Source organism: Dermacentor silvarum, chromosome 2 (genome assembly GCF_013339745.2).
Source record: "Dermacentor silvarum isolate Dsil-2018 chromosome 2, BIME_Dsil_1.4, whole genome shotgun sequence".
In the NCBI taxonomy this organism is placed as follows: domain Eukaryota; kingdom Metazoa; phylum Arthropoda; class Arachnida; order Ixodida; family Ixodidae; genus Dermacentor; species Dermacentor silvarum.
The window spans coordinates 192,647,351-192,670,052 of record NC_051155.1 but is presented as its reverse complement, the minus strand read 5'-3'; the positions used below and the strand labels follow the sequence as shown (position 1 = coordinate 192,670,052).

The window sequence follows — 22,702 nt, the reverse complement described above, 5'->3', positions numbered from 1 at the left end:
ACTTCTGCATTATGAAACGGGTGAATATGTATTACAGCCAGTGAGCTCAACAATGTCTCGGTGCTTGCCCGAAAAAATCCTTCACCATTTCGCTTCACGCATGATGGGTACCACATTACCATTTAATAATCACAAACGTCAAGTAATATAGTAGTAGTGAGCTCGTTTGCTGGATACGTGGCAGAGCTCCTCTTCAAATTCATCGTAGTACTTACCCATCAGCAAGATGCGATGAAACCGCACCGAGCACTAAGACCAAGGCGGCCCAATGCATTTCGGGCTTTGGAGTCCTTCAGCTGCCGTCACCTGCGAAGATGGTGAAGAGAAGGAGTTATTGTTGGGCTTAGTGCAGTAAAATCACGCATATAATCTGCCAGTAGGTAGCGCGTACTGAAGTACGTGCTACCTACTGGCATTTCCATGCTGAAAGGCATCAACGAGCAACTGGAACGCCATAGCTGCGTTTCTGTAACGCTCCGAGTCAAGGCAGTCTTCACTTCGTACCGTTGCCCACCTCGGTCATGGAAGGCAACAACGTAAAGCTTAGTTTCCCTTCTATCGACGGAGTCCACAATGCTAGCCGATACGCGGTTTTCCTAACATTAAAGCCACTGTAATTATGTTGAATGAAGGCGCCTGTTTTCCTGATAATTACGTGGAGTTTTGTGTGATTTTAAGGCATACACTTACATTTATGGGATGGCATTAACGAAAAGGGGTAAAATTGCACAAACAACGCGAAGCGGGTGACATGAAATCACTGAGTACACGAGAAGTGCAGTTTGCAGTGAAAAATTTCCACTTGAGGAGGGTCAGAAAATATGACTTATATGACTCTTCCTGCACATGTGACCGCGTGCGCAAAAAGTATTTCGCTGAAGGTGTTGCAGGCTGCTCAATACAAAAAGGAAAAAAAAAATAAAAACAACTACCTATAGCCTCAAAGGCACCCAAAGCCTCAAAGCGGTGGCGAGCTGACTTAGAAATCTAATTTGCAACGCTCTGTCGCCGCGTATGTAGGTGCGGTTGCCGGGCACCTCGGCGTCAAATCCTGTTTCCGTATTGAGCGCGGCTGACAAAGCCCTTGTAAACCCCTGGAAAGCAATGGGTAGCGGCTGCTGCTAAAGAACCGCTATAGGCGTCTCTTTTGTGTCGCCTGGACAGAGGATGAAACCAGCCGTGACAAAAACAAAGGTGGAAGGAAGTATCGGCGCCATTGTTCATCGCCTATCTCCACGTTTTTCGAGGAGCATCGGAAGCGGCTGGTATAGCTCGTACCATCTTCCGTTGTTCGACATCGCTCCACAGGCGCGTGGCCTGATTACATTGCTGTACCTGCACGACAGCGTAAAGCTGTGGCCCGAAAAAAAGAAGACATGGCGCGCAGGGTGGCCGCATTAACGAGCCACCGTCCACACGTGCTCGGGGCTGGTCATTAGTGGCCCGCCTTGTTCGGTATGGCCACGTGTCCGACTGGATCGCCGCCCCTGTGATAATGGCTGGTTCCGTTGTTTGCTTGTATATACACTACAATGCGACGACTGTGGCGGATGGAAGTTGAAAACAAAGAAAGGGTCGCCTTGTATAGAACTCCGAATATATCAATGCAATAAGAGCTGAAGGGTCCCGCAACTTGCGTTTAACATTTAGTTTTACCTCCCTGTTCTTCCTCTATTTGCTTTATGAATCTCCCTCTCTTTCGCTGTCTCTCTCTCTCTTTGGATCGAACAAACAGTACTAAACCTCTGGTGGCTACTTCACCTGCATACGATGCGAACGAGGTTAGCCTTTATTTCCTGCAGTCAATGAATACTACGAACGAAAATATTTATTTGAAAAATATCACTACCTTGGGTTTATAATACATTTTACTGCTCTCCGACAGATATATCTGTCATATAATTCTTAGCTTGTTATACGTTTTCAAGTGGTTATGTAGTATGTGTTATGTATGCGTACTTTTCTATAGTCCAGTCGTCTTCGAAGCTGCGAATTTCTGTATGTGTTCTCGGACAAATCGAAGTATTTTTAGTCACTTACAAAACTTGCGGGTATATGTTTGGTATATGTTGCCATTCTGTGGCTTCATGGACTGAACTGCCAAACCTGGTGCAGATGTTGTCTGCCTGGCTGAACGAGCTATTCATTTGGCTTTCTGTCAACAAGCTTCAATTGAATGTCAAGAAAGCAAAGTTTATGCTCTTTCACATAAAAAACAAACCATAAAGTCATCATATCAAATTATAATTCAATAACTCGCGTATTGAACAAGTGTATAGTTGCCAGTTTCTGGGTGTATGCTTCCGCAGCGACCTAGGGTGGACAGATCATGTGAATTATATTAAAATAAAAATGGTCAAATCTATTTGCGTAATCTATCGTATCAGGCATGTTCTTCCACAACAAGTTAAGTAATAATTATATTTTGCTCTCAGTCATTCACATCTTGTATACCTAGTTCAGTGTAGAATGCTAGTAAAACGGCAGTAGAATGCCAGTTAAATGCCAGTAGGTAGCACGTACTCCAGTAAGTGCTACTGAACTAGGTGTACAAGATGGGAATACACTGAACTAGGTATAGTGTATACCTCTCGTTCATTCCCATCTTGTATACCTAGTATGGGGTACATGCAATAAAACTGATTCCTCTAAATTGTTTTCGCTTCAATAAAGAACCCTACGAGCGTTGTATGCAGGCCCAGCAGTCGAAGCAAATGTTTTCGAGACTTGCCATGTTCGCGATCTTTTTTATTCCTACAACTTGAGTTTGGCAAGTTATATTTTCTATAAAATCAAGCAGGATTTCGATACTTGCAATAATACTTATCTGTCGAGGGATATAACATATTATTTACGTGTTGTCGCATTATTTACTACTTGATCTAGAACCAATTATGGAAAACAAAGCTTACATCACCAAATCGCAACCCTGTGTAATACGTACCAATCGATTGTGCAAATAGCTGCAGAAAGTACTAGTGTATTGATGTTTAAGAAAAAAGTAAAGATGCTTTTTCCCTCAGTATAACTTTGAACAATCGCAGAAACATAAATTCGCATCAATTGGTTTGTTCTGTTGTTTAGTAATGATGTTTTTGTTTTCAGCACAGCGTCTATCGTTTTGTGTTTTTAGTTTACTGCGAAATAGTTTGTACAGTTCTTTATCATTACTTTGGTGTACATTTGTTGTCTTTTTTGTCCTATTAATTTTAGTGAGCAGTGTTCCTGAGAATTATGTGCTTTGCCTGTTCGCCACCGGTGCCACGATTTGTAATCCGGGGAGAAGGCCTTGTCAGGAGGCCTGATTTATCTGCCTCCTTTAGACTCTCCTCGGGGGCATATTGTAAAATATGGTCGAAATAAACAAATCTTGAAAGAAATCTTGAAATCTACTAAGTGTGATAGCATTTAGTTTGCCAAGCGACGAGGAGTAATCGGTGCCATAAAGGCGCCAACCACTCCTATTACATCCTGTCATTAATAAACGAATTTGCGGCCTCACGCGAACAATAAATGTTTGTATTGTCTGCATGTTTGCGCACATTAAAGGCGCATTTGCTGCACGCTAAACAGCCGATTTTTAGAGCCAGTTAGTGCAGTCATGTAACCAACTGAATCTTAATTGCGATAAGGCTGGTTTCTTGCATGGCGGCTCAGCTGATATACCAGACAATAACACGTTCTCATGCAGAGAGCATAGTTAACTCACTACTTAAGAGTAAGAGAACTTTATTCAATGGCACCTTCAGTCAGCCTCACACAGTCCCTATCTATAAAAGTCTTGAGCTGGCAATGTCGGAGTATATTTCAGCACTGCGTAAAGTGGGCAATCGGCTATACGGAAAGGTTAATTGACTCTCAGGCCTCCTCAAGGAGAGCAGGTGAAAGGTTCGGAGCGAATGCATATCACCCGGTGGATGCCTGCTAATATAGGTTGAAAAACCACTGTGAACCAACTGAGGACACATGTGCAAAGGGCATACGTAATTTCTTGAATGATTTGTCACGAAAAGTCTTCGCAAACAATTACTATTGATCTTACCCCAACCCACTGACGTTAAAAACGCATTTTTTTATAGCAAAGCTTGTTGTTGGGTGAGTTGGGGCTCAGATGCCATGGAATAGATGGCGCGGATTGAGTGGACAAGAGCAAAAACCGACGCGAACACAGGCGAAGTGGTTTATTTTTAGCACAAACAAACAAAACAAATGATAGTTATACAAAAGTGGGTACATTTTCATCCTACACCCAAAAAAAAAAGAACGCTAATGACGACCTGATATGATCCGGTGTCTGATCACAGATATGACTTAAAAAATAAAGAAAAAAAAAACAAGAGAGAAAGCTAGTTCAGTGGCGTACAAACACGTTTGTTCGAGTCTTTGTGTTCTTGTCCTATTTCTTAGCACCGGCGAAATCTACGGTCACACTTTTTCATTACGGCAGAGTTTCTCTTCCGTTTATAGATACGCGTAGCCGTTTTCCATTCTTTGCATACAGAGTAGGATCGTTATTTGATCGCGTCGGACGGGCGCCATGGAAACTGTACCTCCAATAGAAGGCCGTCCAACAAGCACAATCGAAAGACTCGACGTTTATGCACAAAAAAAAAACAAAAAAAAAACAAAGGAATTGCCCAGCGTCGACCTACGTCCCGCGGGCATCTAACGATTCGTGCATTCGCGCGATTCGACGCAGCTGCGGGCCCACGTTTCCTGCATAGAGCAGGCACCACGCCGTGCTACCCGTCGGCTGTGCGGCAGAGTGCCCGTGAAAGAAGAGAGCAAATAAGCAAAAAAAAAAAAAAAAAGGGGAAGAGAAGCGATGTGTCGGAGTAAAGGGGGACCGTGCCCTTAATTATGCACGTCCCTTCGTGGCGATCCTGCAACATTTCCGTTCCGGCCTGTGGCGATGCGATGGGCCCCTAACTCGCCCATCAGCCTTTCGGAAGGAGAAACCGCACCGCAGTGCAGAAAAAGGGCGGTTGAGGGAGAGGCACTTTCGTTCATGTATGCATGAGGTGACGAGCAGAGAAGGCAGGAAGCCGGGAACCGGTAGGGAAAAAAATATTATATATATGCCAAAGTTTTGGAGGTAGAAGGGGGTGTGATTCTTGAGCGCACGACGATTTGTTTGCTTATCGCTTACTCGCACGGACAGCTCCCCTCGATAGTTTTCGACTTCTTTTTTTATGAGGCAGGGAGGAGTCAGTTGTCCTATTCGCAAGGCCTTGGGGCGACAGGTGCTGAACCGGGAGGTCAGGGAAAAACCACGGCGCGGTACGGGATCATTGTGTGTTGGGTGGAAACGAAGTTGGAGCTTCTTTCAAAGTTTGCCGAATAAAACAATTACGCGGTGCGATATTCTTTAACCGTATTGTTGGACTTGACAAGAAGAAAGCTGTTTGCATCCTTTTTGCTAAAATGTGAACTCCGTGTCACGTAAGTGATTATCAAGGATGTCCATTTATACTGACAGTTCAACAACTTTCCCTCCTCCAGTACAGGGTAGCCAACCGGAGATAATCTCTGGTTAACCTCCCTGTCTTTACTTTACCTTTTTTTCCTCTCTCGTCCGGATCAACATCCGTATTCGTAATTCCATCACTCGGGATATGTCTCAGTGTCCGTCTTTCACATGCGACATCATCAACGGCAGCAGAGCTCCATGCCCCACTACTGGCCGCTGACTTCGTCATTTCAGTTTCTGTTTTATGGGTGAAATTGGCAGAAATCCACAACACTGCTGAAATCGGCAGCCTCGGATTTATACAAGTCGTTATGGTTTTATACAAGCGGTTATGGTCTACTTGGACGACGGGCGGCCTTCCATTACAGGATAAATTGTTTGGTGTTCCATTCAATTGTTCTAATTTTACAGAGACTTGTCTAATTTTTACATGTATAGCAATAATGAACCCGAGAAAGTCGCTTAATTATTATTCTCTACCATTATGAAATTTCGAACGCTTTTCCTGAAACACCTTGTATACAGTGCCTCCAAAGTAACATGCAGTCAGCAGAAAATTTTCACAAAGTGACGACATACACCGTGCTTAGAAACAGACTCTAGCCATTCCAACAGACTTTCTTCAACGGTATGTCGTTTGTTCATTGTTCAGCAAGAGTGGCAATGCAAAATAGGGGTCAGTATACAATACTTTGGTGGGCTTTAGAGAGAGCGAGAGAGAAGGAAGGAAGGAAAGGCAGGGAAGTTAACTATACTTTGTCCAATTTGCTACCCTACACATTGGGAGGGGGGAGGAAGAGTCAAAGAAAGAGAGAGAAAGACAAGACACCATTCTTGATGAGACTTTGACATGCACTAATCCAGGTGCAGCATATCTAAAGTCGCGCACTCATGTCTGTCGCCTTCAGGTACTGTAGAAGAGCTCGAACGGCTTTCTGTGCTGATGAGCTGTGAGGCCAGGCTCCCAAGACCTTTGCTTGTGTAAGTGGCCTATCGCCCAGTCTATTCAAGGTGCACTGGACAATATGGCATTGTTAATCGAAGAGAGAACAGTGGCACAGAAGATGATCGATGGTCTCTTGACACTTGCACTTAGCACACACAGGTGAGTCCGCCATTCTAATGCGATAGTTGTCGGAGTTAGTGAAGGCTACTCCTGCTCACGGCCGACACAGTAGTGTTACGTGACGTCGTGAAAGGTTTGTTGGTAATTGCAGTGTCAACGACGGGTCAAGTCTGTGTAATCGACGGTGGTCCGTAACATGCCCAAGCAACGGTGGTATAGGAGACGCTGCAGTGGAAAGATAAAGGTTGAATTTGATCACCTCGGGTTCAATAAAGGGCCCCAAATCTAGGCAGATAGGTGTTGTATTTCGCTTCCATCGAAGTGCTGTCGCCGGGGTCGCGAATTCAACCCGCGACCTCATGCTCGGCTTCAGAACACTATAGTCGCATGAGCCACCGCGGTGAGTCGCGAACGCATCCTCATATATGAAATACTCGGTATACCGATGGGCAGAAAATGAGAGAGGCATAAAGGAGAGATGCCTCGACCTGCACCACTACTGTATTTAAGAGAAGCGCTTTTCGCGCTCATACTCGTATGTCATTGGCAGAAATTATATTCTAGAGGTGCTAGTAATAAAGCTCCATCTGCGAAGCATAGCCGAGTTCCTGTGTGGCTAATTTTTATGATGCTGTAAAGCGGGCAAGCTTTGCCAGCTAGGCGGACGTGGCACACAATAAATGATTATTTTCGTGCTTATTAAGGCTAAGTGGGGGAGAAGATCGAAGATGTTGCCCACCATTACGCCATTTTCCCTACAAATACGAACAGGAATCGAACACAAGACAGCGGTCAGCACACGCCGAAACGTGAAAGTGGTGGTGCTGAAAAAGGTGAAGTCATACAAAAAAAGAAAAAGGTGAAGGTGAAGTCATGCATAAACACCGGCTTTGGTGCAGGCTCTCTAATTTGAATAGGATAAACATTAAAGAACATTTGCGCGCTTCTCCTGAAGTAGACACCTATGCTAATTCCTAACATATTCTTGCCGCCCGGAGCACTGTTGCAGAAACGGAACACCTCGCTCCTGCCAACCTCATTGGCCCAACGCATGGGCAAAATGCTAGCCCATGCGTATAAAATAATTCCTACGAAGGCCTCCTCGACGGCCCACACTCGGCTCATAATTTTCTGTATGTCATTACCGAGAAGTGACCTAAGAGATTCCCTCTCACGAAAATAGCTAAGAAATAAGAGTGACAGCAGCAAAGAAAGCACAGGAAGCAGTAGAGCGGACACCGAAAGAAAAAAAAAATATGAAAAAAATTGGTCGCGTCGTCCTTTCCGCCACAGTGGCTTCTTCTAAACGCGCTGCCTGTAGGCGCCTCGGCACATTACACTGGCGCAAAGGAGCAAGCAGAGCACTGCATAACAAACCCAATTAGCCGGAGATGCACGGCTGCATGTCGAGCGATCCTCGCCTGCCCTCAGCTTGCGTTCTTGTGCTATTTGCCCTCCAGCGCAATTACGAGGGCTTCGCAAGGAAGTCGAGACCCTTTATCCGAGGAAAAACGAAAACAAAAGCAAGGCGAGATGCATATTTCGACGTGGCTCTCCAACGAGACAAGTAAGCGTCCCTGAAGTGCGCATACGTACCAGGTGCATTCAAGCACATAGGCAGTGAAAGGTGCTTGGTTCCTTTGAAAGCCCGGGAGAAGCATAACGCGTTGCTTTTCGCGGGCGGAATTGTACCGAACGCATATACATTATATCAGCAAAGCAGAGAACACAAGATCCATACGAAAAAAAAAAAATGCGCCAAGGCATTCTGTGCTGGCGTGAAAACGGCGAGGCGAAGACAAGAGAAGAGTGCGCCCAAGAGGTCAGTGGACTGGTGCCGAAGGATAAAGAGCGTGCCTTTTTCATCCGGAGTGATGTGACACGAGTTTCTGGCCCATGGCCTTTAATGCGCCTCGGTTACTCCCCGCCCTTATCACCATTTGTCGGAGCACTCGTCGTACACGCGATTAGCCTCTCTTTTGCCTCTTTCATTATGGAGCAGGCAAGTCTCGACGTTTTCGTAAGACGTTTCGCAATGCCCCCCCTCCCCTCGCCCAATTTCGCAGATTTCCCTTTCTTACGCAACACTGTCACCTTCTCCGCGGGCAGGCCTAACGAACCTGGCCTCTTTGATGTCAGCCGAGCGATGTCGTCGTCATCGTCATTTGGTTCTTTTTCTTCTCTTTTTCTGCTCTTTTTTTTCTGTCTTTGTCAACTTCAACGGGTAACACACCACACGTGGGGACAATAACTCCGTCATACGAGAGAAGACAAAACGGAAGCATCCTGAAACGACCGCTATAGCGCGAAACAAAGTTCGTCTTTGAAGACACCGCCAGACAGCGTATCGCTGGAGTGGGCCCTCTTGTTATGCAAAGTGCATGCGCCCTTTCAAGTGCTAGCTAGCAGCTCGACGTTACAGAGTCGCTTCGCAACTTCTGCAACTTCCGCCACAGCGACCGCTATGGTAGGACGTGCCGAAGCACACTTTTTTTCCATCTTTTCTTTTGTTCTGGCTTCTTTTTCTTTTTTTAACTAGTTGGCATTTCTCACATCTACATCAATAACTTCCTGTACCTCAGCGATGCTGAATATTTGAAGCGTGTGAGCGCGTAACGGATGCTTTAGGACCAATGATAGCGTTTACGACGATGCTCGCAAGAGAACACTGTAATAAAGCAATAAAGGTACTTGCATGACAGTCTGGACGATGTCCGTCACAGCGGGCGAGATCTATATTACTCATAGAGTTTCATACTATAAAAGTGAGCAACTCTATGATATTACTACGAATATACGCCATTCATGCGGAACAAAGATGATGATGATGATGATGATGATGATGCACCTCTGTCATGGCTCGCACCCACTAAGGGGGTTGGGCCAAGAATCGGGCGGCAGTGGGAATGCTAAATAAAATTCATATTTGAAAACAAGAAAACAAGAAACACCAAGTAAAAGACAAAAAAAGGGGCAGATGTCGCAATAACTAGATTTCCATGCGAGCGACCAGTCAGACTAACTGAAAAGGTGAAAGTGAAGAGGGATTCGACTCCATTTCGTCGTCTTCCTCTTATCACCGCCGAAGCCACAGTGCAGGGAACGAATCTGGCATAGCCTCGTGGCATATCGCAATAATTACCACTTTTAGTGTGCTTCTTACTGCAACTCCTCCTTAGAACCGCATCCCCCTTCTCTTCCTCCTAGATGGAGAGGAAACTACCAATACGGAACGGAGCAGCCGTATGTAAAATATAAAACATTTTGACCCCCGCCACCTCCACCCCGCAAGAAACTGGGCGAGGTTATGGCGTGCTTTACAAGTGCTCTTAAGAAAAACCGCAAGACAATGCGTCCTAGCACGACTAAAATTGCAACATTTAACCTGCGCCACCCACACTATTCGGCACTATTTAATAGCGAATGTTTGTAACGCTGATGATTACACTTGCATGTGTCATGTAGTGCATTGTGTTTCTTTTATCCGTTTTGAAAATACTAAAGACCATCTGCCGGAACGATTATGCTTTTGCTGTGACAGACGCGACCACTGCGTGGTAGTGAAATAAAACTTTTTGTTTTTTGTAGAACGCTAGAACTGGCTGAGCTTCAACGCGCGCACATGCAGTACATTACGTGACGTAAGACGATGAAAACGCGTGAGTGTGAATATTTAGGTCGTTAAATACTCACATCCTTGCAACCGAAATCTGCGGAAAAGAAACACACACACACACACACACACACACACACACACACACACACACGCACACGCACACGCACACACACACACACACACACACACACACACACACACACACACACACACACACACACACACACACACACAAATATATATATATTGCAGATAGCACGCACAGCATCAGAGCCGAGATTCATGAAACAAATGACGGCGGTACCGACCTCAGGATCGATGTCGCCAGTGAATGCGATTCGCATTGAAGCAAATAATGTAGCGCTACAGCATATACATTGCTCCAATTATTCAACTCTGTGTAGCCGCCTTCTTCAATTTTCTGTTACCAACACTTTCTTTACTTTCGCGTAGCCAACGCTCCTCACTCAATGCATGCTCTGGTCTCATTCATTCTGTTCAATTAACTTCTTTCTCCACACATGGATGCCTAGGTGGCGACATTTTCACTTCTCTATAGCTGCCTTCGTCACTTTGTGCCTCTTGTTCTGCTAGTCTATCTGGGCCCCTATCCAGTGGCCAAGTTGTTTATTCCAGTACCTGGTGTTGGTGGTGGTTGGTTGTAGCTATATACAGGCGGGTTTAGCCTGGTGGTAAAAATTGCTTCCGCCCGAGTGTCTCTTACAATACCCAATGATTCATGCCCTGTAGCACACACCAAGTGGCCCACGTTGGCGTACGTGAAAGTGGTTAGATACGGACGGACATAACAAAAAGTGCGCGAAATTCCCAAAGAATGCTAATCGCGTTAAGAGACATCTTCTGGAACCATTGTGCGTTCGTTATGACAGATGCGTCCACAGCGTGGTAACGAAAAGAAAATAGAATGTGGTAATGCTGGCTGAGTTCATATACATACAGGAACACGCGCGCACAAATAGGAATATTAAATGATGAAGAAGGCTTAGTGATCACAGCAGGAAAGGAACAGAGCAGCAATCTGCGCCTTTCACCTCGTTCATATTTAGGCGTATGAAGCGATGAAAACGTAAGTGCGTGATATTCAGATCTCTAAATATTCACACCCTTGCCACCCGAATTTGCGGAAAGCAAAGAGAAAATATTTTTTTTCTCCCTGGCGCACTGAGAAATTACAGAGATTCCTGAAAAAAAGCGGATGACAGAAACGTCCTGCAGCCCTATTGAAGGAAGGTATTTTGGGTCGCGAACAGAATGAAAAACTTCCCAAATTATGAATACGAAATTGTTGCACTCACCCATTGTCATTTTCAGTTATGCGACAATGTAGGTAGCTCCGCTGTATTATTTATTTATTTATTTATTTATTTATTTATTTATTTATTTATTTATTTATTTATTTATTTATTTATTTATTTATTTATTTATTTATTTATTTATTTATTCATACATATATACATACGTAGTCCTTATATCAGCGGGTGTTATATCGTATGCTAGCATTACACAGACAAAAGGCAATGCATCACAGTTCTATGGCTTAAGGACCCGAAAAGAACTATTACTGTTATTATTATACATGTAAACACCACAAAGAGTAAGAAAACGAGCTAGCAATTGTCTGCTGAAAGGGACACCAAGCCCACCCGCGTTTAGAGCAAAGAAAAAAAAAAAGAAGTTGATAACAGACGAAAAATAAGAGCGAGGAAGGAACAACACATCGCACACTCACACGCAGAGTACGAGCATTACAGACGAGAGTCTAGTCCCGTGGTTTACAAGGATTCCAGCACAGCGTTGTGAGCCTCATATCGAGTTGACGCACGACCGTTCGGAAACAATCTGTCATTAGGCGAAGTTCGAGCAAGGTTATGTTGTTAGAACTTGCTCAGCAGCACACAGCGACAACTGTGGGAAGTGGGATAATCCAACAGCGAGAGCTTAAGCGTTTCGCTGTAGTGTCCACAAGACAGGTATGAATGGCTGGGCGCACGTACGTGTCGTTCCAGGCGACGTGCGACATTAACACAACCGATGCGTAACTTGAGCAGTGGAGACCTCTGGTCGTGCTTTAAAGACGATGCGTATAATAAAGAAGCATTCAGATAAATAAGACTATACAGCTTAGCTGCTTCCTTATACAATATTCTATTCTTTTCTTCCTGTGTATGTTCATTTTCGCACTCTTTTGCGCTTTCCTAACCGCTTTGTTACGCGCCGACAGAAGCCCTCCAGAACTGTTTTTGATGAGCCCCTAACGCAATGGCTGTTCAGTAGTACTATAGTGCTATGTTCGAGTCGGAACTGAATGCTGGTGCATACTCTCATTTGTTCTTTTGTTTCCTTTTCTTATCTCACTCAAGTACACCCTATTAGCAGGCATTTTCTAAATTTATGTGAATTAGCATGCACGTGGCGATATTGTATTGTTCTCGGAACCCGTCCACTACATCCCACTCTAGTTTTTTTTTTTTTACCACGTGCGTATCAAGCGTCAGGACCGCTTTTCTTAAATTTTTCTTCTTTTTTATGATTTTTTTACGTTCTTCTCTTCTGTCCCTCTTCTCTCGACAAGAAAGTACGCTGCGACCTCTCTCTCACCATTTCTTTTCATTCGGGTAGCCCGCACGCATTGTCTCCTGCAAGAGTTCATTCAGAAGAGGATTCCCTTTGTTATTTGGGATTCCCTGGAGATACGCCCCCAGGATCAGATTGCGCGAAGAGAGAGCACTTTGCAGCTTCGATTTTAATGCGTAGTATGCATTTTTACTTATTTTACTACAACCTGCATTCGTTTCCTGCACAAAAGATAGCACAAAAAGAAATATTTGTTACCATTATTCCTTTTTCTTTCCTTTTTTTTTTTTGTCCTTTTGTAAACGACTTTCCATCCCTGGAGTACAAGTGCCTCGCAACAATGAAGCGGGCGCGATTTTAATTTCATTGTCGCTCACTTAACAATGGCACGAATTTGATTTAATAAGAACGTGCCGGCCAAAAACGCACGCGACGACGTCAGCAGTAATAATTAATTACGTAAGCACAATCGCTCGTGCGAACGCAAGTGACAGCCGAGTGAAACGGAGAGAGTGGAAGCCGCCGTACAGTGGTTCTCGAATCTCCAACTGACAAGCGAGCGAACGAGTGAGACGGCAGATAACGGAGCTTCAGACCAGAAATTACCTGATTCCCACATAATGGGCACCATTTGAACACCAGTCGCGTACTCGCATATAACACGGTGGATAATAATAAGCAGCAGTCTCGCTAAACTTAGCCGCTAAAGGAAGAGCTGTTTTCGTGCCTCCAGCTCTTTTCCGAGTCGTGTAACATCAAGAAAATGACTTGGCGTAACTACAGTCATTGTTTATATTTAAGGTGACTAGGGAAATTACAGGGCACACACTTCCGATTCCTCGTTGAACAGCGACACCATGGTCCCTCGAACGCTTAAACGTTGAGGAGAACGGCTTGCCCTCCATAATAAAGGGTGGCTTTCTAAAAAAAAAAAAAAAAGACTGAAACATTTTATTTTCCGTTGCGAGAAAATTTACGTGGCGCAATTACCTGAGAGCACCAAGCATATGCGTCAGCAAAATTTTATCGCTTTCCCTCACACCTTGAAAACTCTACGCTGCGCACGCGACCGATATTTTGGTGGTGTAAACAAAGGAAAAGTAAATGGTACAAAAAAAAGAAGGAAAAAAGGAAAATGCCCTCGGCGAAGCCGTTAGCGCAAAGCCTTGTCGAGCGTTCTGTAAGCTATGCTTGCTCGAATGTTGCGTGCTGCCTTGAGGCCAGCGCCGTGGGCGAAGAAGGAACCCGCACGTTCTTTTGTAATGCATGAAATTCTTCTTAGTTTGAAATATATTCAACGATCCGCACACGCGCGCTCTCGCCCGCCCTGAAGGCCAGCTGAGTGCGAGGTGCGAGGGAATAACGCACAAAGCCAAACTTGGTTACAGACGCCGCCATCGGCGGTAAGAATTCCAGGACATAGTGCGTCGTAGAAAAAGAAAACATGAAACAGAAGGCAAGACGGAAGAAGGACGACGTGGGAAAAACAGCGGGACGCAAGCTATTCACGGCAAGGGTTATGGTGTGTAGGCTCTTGCAATGTCGTTTGTTCTATACGGGGCCGCATCAGGCCGTACGTAGACGCACGGAGCAGGGAAGCCTTTCTGCACGACCCTTTCGGCACCAGATGCACCTGCTCAGAAACAGCACAGAATCGGAAGACGGAACAAGGGGGCAGCAAAAATTGCCACGTTGAATTTGGAGAAGCGCTCGCCGTCGTTCTTGCTTTCGCGCCTGTATATACCACGTGTAATGGGGCGATATGCGCGAAAACTCGTCGAAATGCGCGGGTGAAATTTTCTGCGCGTTTGTACGTTTTTACCGCGTGTTTTCATTCGCGCCGTTTCTTGTATATTATGTGCGGAACTAAATCCCTGAGAAGGGGCCGTATTCTGAAACGTTCGCCTAGGCGAAATCAGCGTGCGCGCTGATTGGCTGGTTGAGCAAAATTGAATGACGTCGGGCTCAACCACCCAATCAGCTCATCCAATTTTGCTAAAACAGCCAATCGGCGCACGCCTGAAAGCGAAAAAAGAAATTTCGCCTAGGCGAACGTTTCAGAATACGGCCCAAGGCCAGCATTCACTTTCGCAATCATAAACCGCTGCTTGATTTTCCATGCATGATGTTCAGGAAGGTTGTAATATATACAGATAGATAGATAGTAGATAGATAGATAGATAGATAGATAGATAGATAGATAGATAGATAGATAGATAGATAGATAGATAGATAGATAGATAGATAGATAGATAGATAGATAGATAGATAGATAGATAGATAGATAGATAGATAGATAGAGCAATAAATTATAGAATGGATGTTAAACATTACTTAGATGCGAACGAAATGCATTCCTGCGATATCGGAATGGTATCAAAGTAAACTTTCTCGCTTTCTTTTTACTACCGGTCAGACATAATGTTTGTCATGTACTCCACGTTGCTGACAATAATAAGCGTGCGAAGTTATGCAGCTATACGTGTGCATCAGGCTTGGGTGTGCATCACATAACTCAATATCTCACTATTTCTGTCCCACAATTTTATGCTGCTAAATATGACGCATTTATTAGATGAAAGGCGTCGTATATATTTGAGTCTACTTACCAGCGAACGAGCGGGTTGGCAGGTTTCTGCGACTAGCGCCCACAGTCGCGACCAAAACGTTGCATACGTCGCATACCAGAAGCACAAATATGCGCAAATATTATGCGTTATTTGACATAATCTTACGTCCACAAGTTGTAGTTGTAATATATGTAGTAGTTATACTGTAGAAAGCTTCTCAGATCTAAAAAAAATATACATAATAAGAATAAGAAAATGCATCGCGAAGTGCACTCCGCAAGCCTTTTTCTTGCTCCGCTTGCTCAGCGTTGCCTGCTAAGTAAGAAACGCAGCACAGGATCCCAATGTTATCCGCAAGCCAGTCGAGAGACGGCACAACATTACGCGAAAACTGCGAATAAAGCGACCGCGCGCGCTCACCGCAGCCGAGTCCAATCTGGCCACTCTCGACTCGAAGCTCCGGAAAATATTTTTGTCCCGGCAGAAGCCGAAACCACCGAGGAGCGAGAAACACTGGACGCGCAGCCAATGTCAAAGCTGATTTGTTGTCTCCAAAGCGCGGCGTGTGCCCATATAAGACAGCAAAACATCGAAAGCAAAACCAAAGCGAGCCTATATACCCGGACCTCGCCAATACGAACACGACCTACAAGGGGAGGATGTAATCCCAGAGCATCGGTTCAATTTCGGGAGAAGAGAAAGAAGCGAGGCGTGTACGCGTTTCGCTCTAACGTCCCGGCGGTCTTTTGTCTTTTTTGAGCTCGCCAAACTCAACGTCATGGTGCAGTACAAAATCACTGGACAGGATGGGATTTCGAGTAACTATGTCTGTCCCGAGGCTGTGTCCATCTTTTTGCTGTTCTTTCTCGTTTTTTTTTTTCGTTTTTCTTTTCCAAGGCTGACACACACTGCAGTGACGGAGAAGACGACCGAAAGCGTGGGGACAAATATCCAAACACCGGCGAAGCATGTGTTCTCTGCGTAGCGTCCTTTCTCAATACCAAGCGTTGCGACCAAATGATAAGTCGCCGGAACATCTATCGTTCCTGGCCGCCGCAACAAGCCCCTGATAAAGTGATTTCGTTGCGTTTTTCTTTCGTTTTGTCTATACGGCAACGTGTCCGAGCGAAGTCGCCGCTATAAAAAGGCCCTCGCGAACTGTGCGCCATCGGTGTGTCTAAGCGTCGTTGAAATACAATTGTTCGTGGTTCACGGACGACACTGGCCGGCGGCTCCTGCCTTGCGCAACAACGCACTCGGGGCGCTTATCAAAAAAAAAAAAAAAGAACATCTTTGCATTCGCGGAGTAGAGAGATGATGTGCGATTTTCTCGTAAGGAGCTATCGTTGCCCAAGGTTACGCTTGTGCAGTCTTTCTGGCCCCATTAGTGGTTTGTCCGTGGAATGTCTATGCACACTTGAGAAAGCAAACACGATTCGTTTGCGCGTAATTTGTGTGTATGTGCCAGTCTGTAGAAATTGTGCAAAAAACGCCCGCAATTTGTGCAAACAATCTGCCTCGACGATCTTTTCCCAACTTTTCATCCATATCAAAACTTATCCCAAAGAGCTCTGTATATAAGAAGTTTGGTAAGTCCTTGCTTTTGCGCCTTTGAGTCGCTAGCGTTTGTGCTTTCTTTGAAAGATCCTTTGTGGGATCCCTGCGAAGTAAACAAAATCAAGATAGCTGCATCCGGCGTGCGCACCGTGCCATATCGACAAGGCCGCACAAAAGTTTACGCTAGTTGAAGAATATGGACCTAATACTTCAGAATTCATTTTAATACCCCATTCATGTCAGTCGTGAAGAACTTGACATCGTCCATCGGAAGCACGAGAATGTGCGCCGTTCTTAAAATTATGGTGCATGAGTTTTATTTTTGTTTGCACTATGCAACATTGTATCAGTATAAAATACTTTTATACAGTGTTCGTTAAAGCTATAACAACAAGATCAAACTTCAATATCAAACTAGCAGAAAGTCCGATCTCTCCGCAATGGCTACAATTACAGCCATCAGCTCTGAATGCTTTATTAACCTTGTTTACGGAAAGTTACATTATACTTATGTATTTACTCACTCACTCACTCACTCACTCACTCACTCACTCACTCACTCACTCACTCACTCACTCACTCACTCACTCACTCACTCACTCACTCACTCACTCACTCACTCACTCACTCACTCACTCACTCACTCACTCACTCACTCACTCACTCACTCACTCACTCACTCACTCACTCACTCACTCACTCACTCACTCACTCACTCACTCACTCACTCACTCACTCACTCACTCACTCACTCACTCACTCACTCACTCACTCACTCACTCACTCACTCACTCACTCACTCACTCACTCAGACTAGAATGGAAGGCGCAGGTAATAGCTACCGATACAAACAAGCACCTCTGCAATCCGCGCAGGAAGGTGTACCTGCACTCCGCAAAAGTATCGTAAAAGAGAAAGAACCGGAAGGTTGGCTCATTACTCAAGATGTCTTCCTTAAACAGTCTTCAAAGCTATCCTTATAGTATCAGCGTTTCCTGAAGCTCGTCAAGTTAAGGTATATACCAACGAACTAACTATAGCTCATCCATTGTGGGTGGTCGAAACGCGGTAGCAGTATATAGGCCGGTTCTACTCTATCTCTATTTAGCCAACGCCGGCAAAACTCGCTTTGTGGCCATCGAATTGATTGCGGCACCTGCCTGCTGGCATTTCAGAATAAAAGAACCAAAAGAAATGGCATAGGACGCTCTAGGCTTAGTCACCGCTATTTGGCGTAAAAAAAAAAAAAAAAAAAAGAACCACTGAAATAGAGCACCATTCTTTCACTTTAACATTTATTTTGTTTGTTAGGGTTTTCGTACCCTTTTCTATACTGTCCCAGATGACCTCCGCTATGCTGTCCGCGCACCAGCCTTTTCCGAAACCACGAGTATAGCCAGTGGTGAAGAAGAAGGGCAGTATAAAGAAGCAGAATGGAACAAGCGGCAAGTCGAGTCCCCAAGGACGCTAATGTCCACTCTTTCTTTTTTTTTTCTCTTTCCCGAAATGTCCTGGCTGCCGTCTCGCACTGTGCCCGTCCGTTTGAAAGACACTCGAACACCGCTCTATACGTCTTGCTTCACTTCTTTATTGCGTGAGCCCTGCACCAAAGAATCCACTTAAATGGCCTTTACAGCTTCGAGCAAGCAGAAGAAATGTCCATGTGATGCACATGTACCTCGCGCCTGTTCTCTCTTTCCTCGGTCATTTCTTTTTTTCCTTTTCTTCTAGCTTCTTTTTTTACGCTCTCGAAGCTATGTTTCGTTATTCGTTTCTCTGGTTCCCGGACCACTTAAGGGCGCATAGGACTTTAATGCACGCACAAATATGAACGAGAGATCTTATTATACAACCAGAACATTTAAAATTCACGTTTCGGTAGTGCATGTTGGAAAGAAAAGAAATGATGAGAGAGCGCAGGAGCGCGTCACGTGTTCTGAATTACTTCCCAATAAAGGACAGCTGTTAGTGGCCCTGTAGAATGCTGTGTTCTTTAAAAAGAAAAAAAAATGCAGGAGTGATGAGGGGGGATGAGAGCAGAATTTTGATCGAACTGTGGTGTATTCTCCGGTAGCTTCCACATGATCATAACCGTATCCGTACGTCTTAGCCGCATTTACATCTTAACGAGAGTGATTTCCTTCTGCAATGAGGCAGTAAACGAGATGCGCAAAACAGCGCTAAAGCAGCAGTTGTTTAAAGAACTCCAATCCGTCTAAACGTGGTCCTCATTAAAAATACAAATGTATACATATATATGAGAGTGAAATAAGAAATGACGAATAAGCTCATCCCAAACCGTTACCTTTACCGCAAGAAAGAAAACTTGGTGCGCAAATGTTTTTTTTTTTCCTTTTTGCCTGCAGGAGAAAGCCTGAGCGACTCGAACTAAGCAAGACGCGAGGGGCACAAGACAAGGTTTTCTACGACGTCATCAGAGTCCGGATGTACTGCTGTGCCCGCGACGTGCGAAGAATTAAAAGTTCTCGAGTCACGCTGGAACCAACCACCTACCGAGCAGTCTGCCTATTTGACGAGCATAAATAATAGCTTGTCGTCGCTGATGCGGCCTCTAGCGTCTGAGTGAAAAACACAAACGAGATGGCGCCTTTGATGAGTATGCATATTTCATTACGGAGCCAGCGTCTCTCATCATTCCTCATATCTATTTCCCTTTTATATTTATTTTCCGTACTCACCCTTTTCTTTGTGCGACTTTTAATTTTTCCTTTTGAATGTTACTGCTAGTATTGAATGTTACTGCACGGCTGCTACTATTGATTGTAGGCTTTATCGCCCAGTCGTAATGCTCGCGAGGTCCCACCATCTAAACACAAAATGTCACGTTCTTTCAACCAGTAATCAAGGAGAACGAACCGATGCTTTCCATATCAGCTCTCAGGTTTTGACAGCTGTTTGAAAGGAACTGAGTTTCGCGCGTTATTCTTGTCTAGTTAAAGCCATGTGCCACAAATAAAAATTATGGAGGCTGTTATTAACTGTCAATGATATCTTCATTTGCTGCTTTTTATTTATTTAATTTTTTTGCCCCCTGGGACACAGCTACTACGTTACGCGAAGCCTTAACAGTCCTAAAATTACATATTCCACGCTGTTTTTTTATGCACCTGGTCACCGCAGCGAAATTTAAAGTAAACTTTCTGAGAATGTCTCAACTCGCGGTTAGGCTGGCTCTTTAAACCTCTGTGTCGTCATCAGAACAGTGGATTTCTCCTTTTTGGAAGCTCCCAGTTACACGCGACTTCGACTAGGAGTTGTTATAGTTACGCTTTTATTTGCTCTTCCTCATAGCGCAAAGTGGTAGTGGTGAAGGATGCATCTTGCATGCAAATCGAACAAACCTCTGCAATATACTGCCGCTTAGAGTCCACTTTCAGGAGTTAATGCAAGCAGGTTGCGTCCCTGCTGCTGCCGTTCATACTAAGTCTTGCCTGGCACAGCCTGCCACTCTTCATAGTTTAATAAAGCTATGCACAGCAAAATTTGGCACTAATGATCAGAACGAAAAATCAAACAGCGCACCCCTCGATTTCGAGCCTGGTGCTCTCCCTCATTGAGCCACGATCTCAGCACCGCCCGCGCGTACTCGAACACCTCCTCCACATCTTGCGGCACCTGTGGGCTCGCAGTGAAGACACTGAATTCTGTGGTACATTACATTAGGCCGTGATTACGATAACGAAAGAGAAGAAAGCCCGTCACACTCAAGAATACTGCGAGGAGATCAGAAAGAAGAGCCCGTTTCGCTATGAGGACGAGAACCATTACCACGGTTGTCATTACCTCCAATCTATATAGTCACTGCATGAAGCAGACGAAGTCTGCAGCATGCTCCTGCCGCTGACTGCTGGCGAGATAATTACATTACGCTCAGATAGCGTAGCAAAGCCATGTAGAGTACAAAAGAAAGAACAACCGAATCAGACAGTATTCTTTTTACTCCCCTTCAGAACAAGTTGCATGTCTCACGCGGCAAAATGCACGTTTTCGTAGAAGATTCAATACGTACATCAACGCTATATGGCGTAAGCCTTAATCGACTGGCCTTCTGACAGCGCTTCGGCCGATCCACAAAAGTCAGATGCTGTTAGGTGCATTAAAGGTTGCGTAAAAATATATTCGGAAAGATGGGCTAAAGGGTTACGCTTCGGAAGGGAACGCCAGAAACTCGAAGGCAATAATCCTTGCCACATTTCGCGGAAGAACGACGCGGCCGCTATAAATGAAAGCCGACGCACTTCGCCTCTAACAAAAAGAAAGAAAAAAGCTACTGTTTTGAGAGGTCGACAATTTATCTACAGCAATTTACGGCCCCATTAAGGTAACAATTGATTACCGAAGTGCTATAGCGGCTGTTCTCGCTGAGAGCGGAGGACATGGCGCAAAGTCGATCGTCGCGCTTTCGGAGCACGATGCGTCACTCTGCGCTCTTACGCGTCCGCTCCTGTTTCTATGGAAAACTTTAATTGTCCGGACAAACTGGTCCTGTGAAATTAAACGTGCTTATAAAATCGGTAGGCGTCTTTTCGCAAACATTCAGTGTTCAGTAGCAATACTGCAGTTTTTGAGACCGATTGTAGTACTACTGTGTGTCTTGCTGTGTGCGCACAGTGGTCATTCTCTCTTTCTCCCCCTATTTTCCTCTTTCTATTCCCCCTTTCCCTTACCCCCAGTACAGGGTAGCAAACCGGACGCTCACCTGGTTGACCTCCCTGTCTTTCCTCATCTTTGCTTCTCTCTCTCCTCTCTTTCGTGTTCACTAATTTTCAGCACGTAAGGCTTTTATAATTAAGGACAGGCTTCCACGGTAATATCAGTGCGGGTTTTAATGTTGGATCCGGTCAAAAGTTTTCTCGACGCCATGCCGTTAAACTTTTATCGAGGCCAAGCCAGCAATAGTAACGACAGCCATAGTGATAGTATTGTTAAATATTGTTACGGAGTCATTTGTAAAACACGAACGTGCGCGGAAAAGTGCTGTAGAAGTGGCTTACCATTTGTTGGAGTGGTTTTCGTATCACCGTACGTGTCTGCCATTGCGCCTTGCATGCAGATATTTTCTATATACATTTGTGTCATACTATTCCTCCCCCACGACAATATGAACAGAATATTTCACTGTCCTCAAAAACGAAGTGCAATCAACGCTCGAGACTGTGTGTACAATGTTCGCTACTCCGAAACGGTACGACATCGTGCGAAATTACCACCTCCTAATGCAGCACCAGCGCGTTGCTTTCTCCAGTTTTCCATGGGCCTTTATATGACAATATTAAAGGACGTTTGTTCGTGGTCATTATAACATGACGATAATACAAGAAAACAACAAGTCATTTTGCGCATGTAAAGCACCGAGTGAGCTCTTCAGTGAGACTTATCTTAAGGCTCACTCACTTAAAAGCGAACGTCGAAACTAGGCCTTCCGCGGACAGTGCCCGTTTCTGACCATGCGCTACGTTATTTTTTCTGCTCTCATGCATATCCAGGCACATTTCACGAGAAAATGCAAAATAGGTGTTTGTATGCAGTCGGTCTCAACCAGCACGAGGATATGTAAATGCAAATGTGAACTGACGTTTCCTTTGACATTTTGCCAGAGCGAAAACGCGGAAGAAAAAAAAAAAGAAATACGAGTGGACCCCAAGACAGAGCAAACAAACAAAAAGGAAGAATCCATCTAAGAAATAGGTCACGCTTGTTCTCCTCTGTTGACTGTCATTCTTGAATATTTTAAGCCAGTACGCAAATCCAAGGGTTTACTTCACCACTTCATAACATATCTGACTACGATTACAAAAGGAGAAAAA

At 44.7% G+C, this 22,702-nt stretch overlaps 1 protein-coding gene across 23 annotated transcripts in view; it reads right to left on the bottom strand.

Annotated features, from left to right (window-relative positions):
• LOC119442360 (pregnancy zone protein) overlaps nt 1-22,702 on the bottom strand; it is a 141,337-nt gene that overhangs the window by 53,183 nt on the left and 65,452 nt on the right. For all 23 annotated transcript variants that reach the window (XM_049662081.1, XM_049662078.1, XM_049662086.1 and 20 more), the window contains exon 3: nt 216-306. In XM_049662081.1, the coding sequence (XP_049518038.1) occupies nt 216-274 (59 nt within the window). In that variant the 5' untranslated portion in view covers nt 275-306. The remainder of the gene's footprint in view (nt 1-215; nt 307-22,702) is intronic.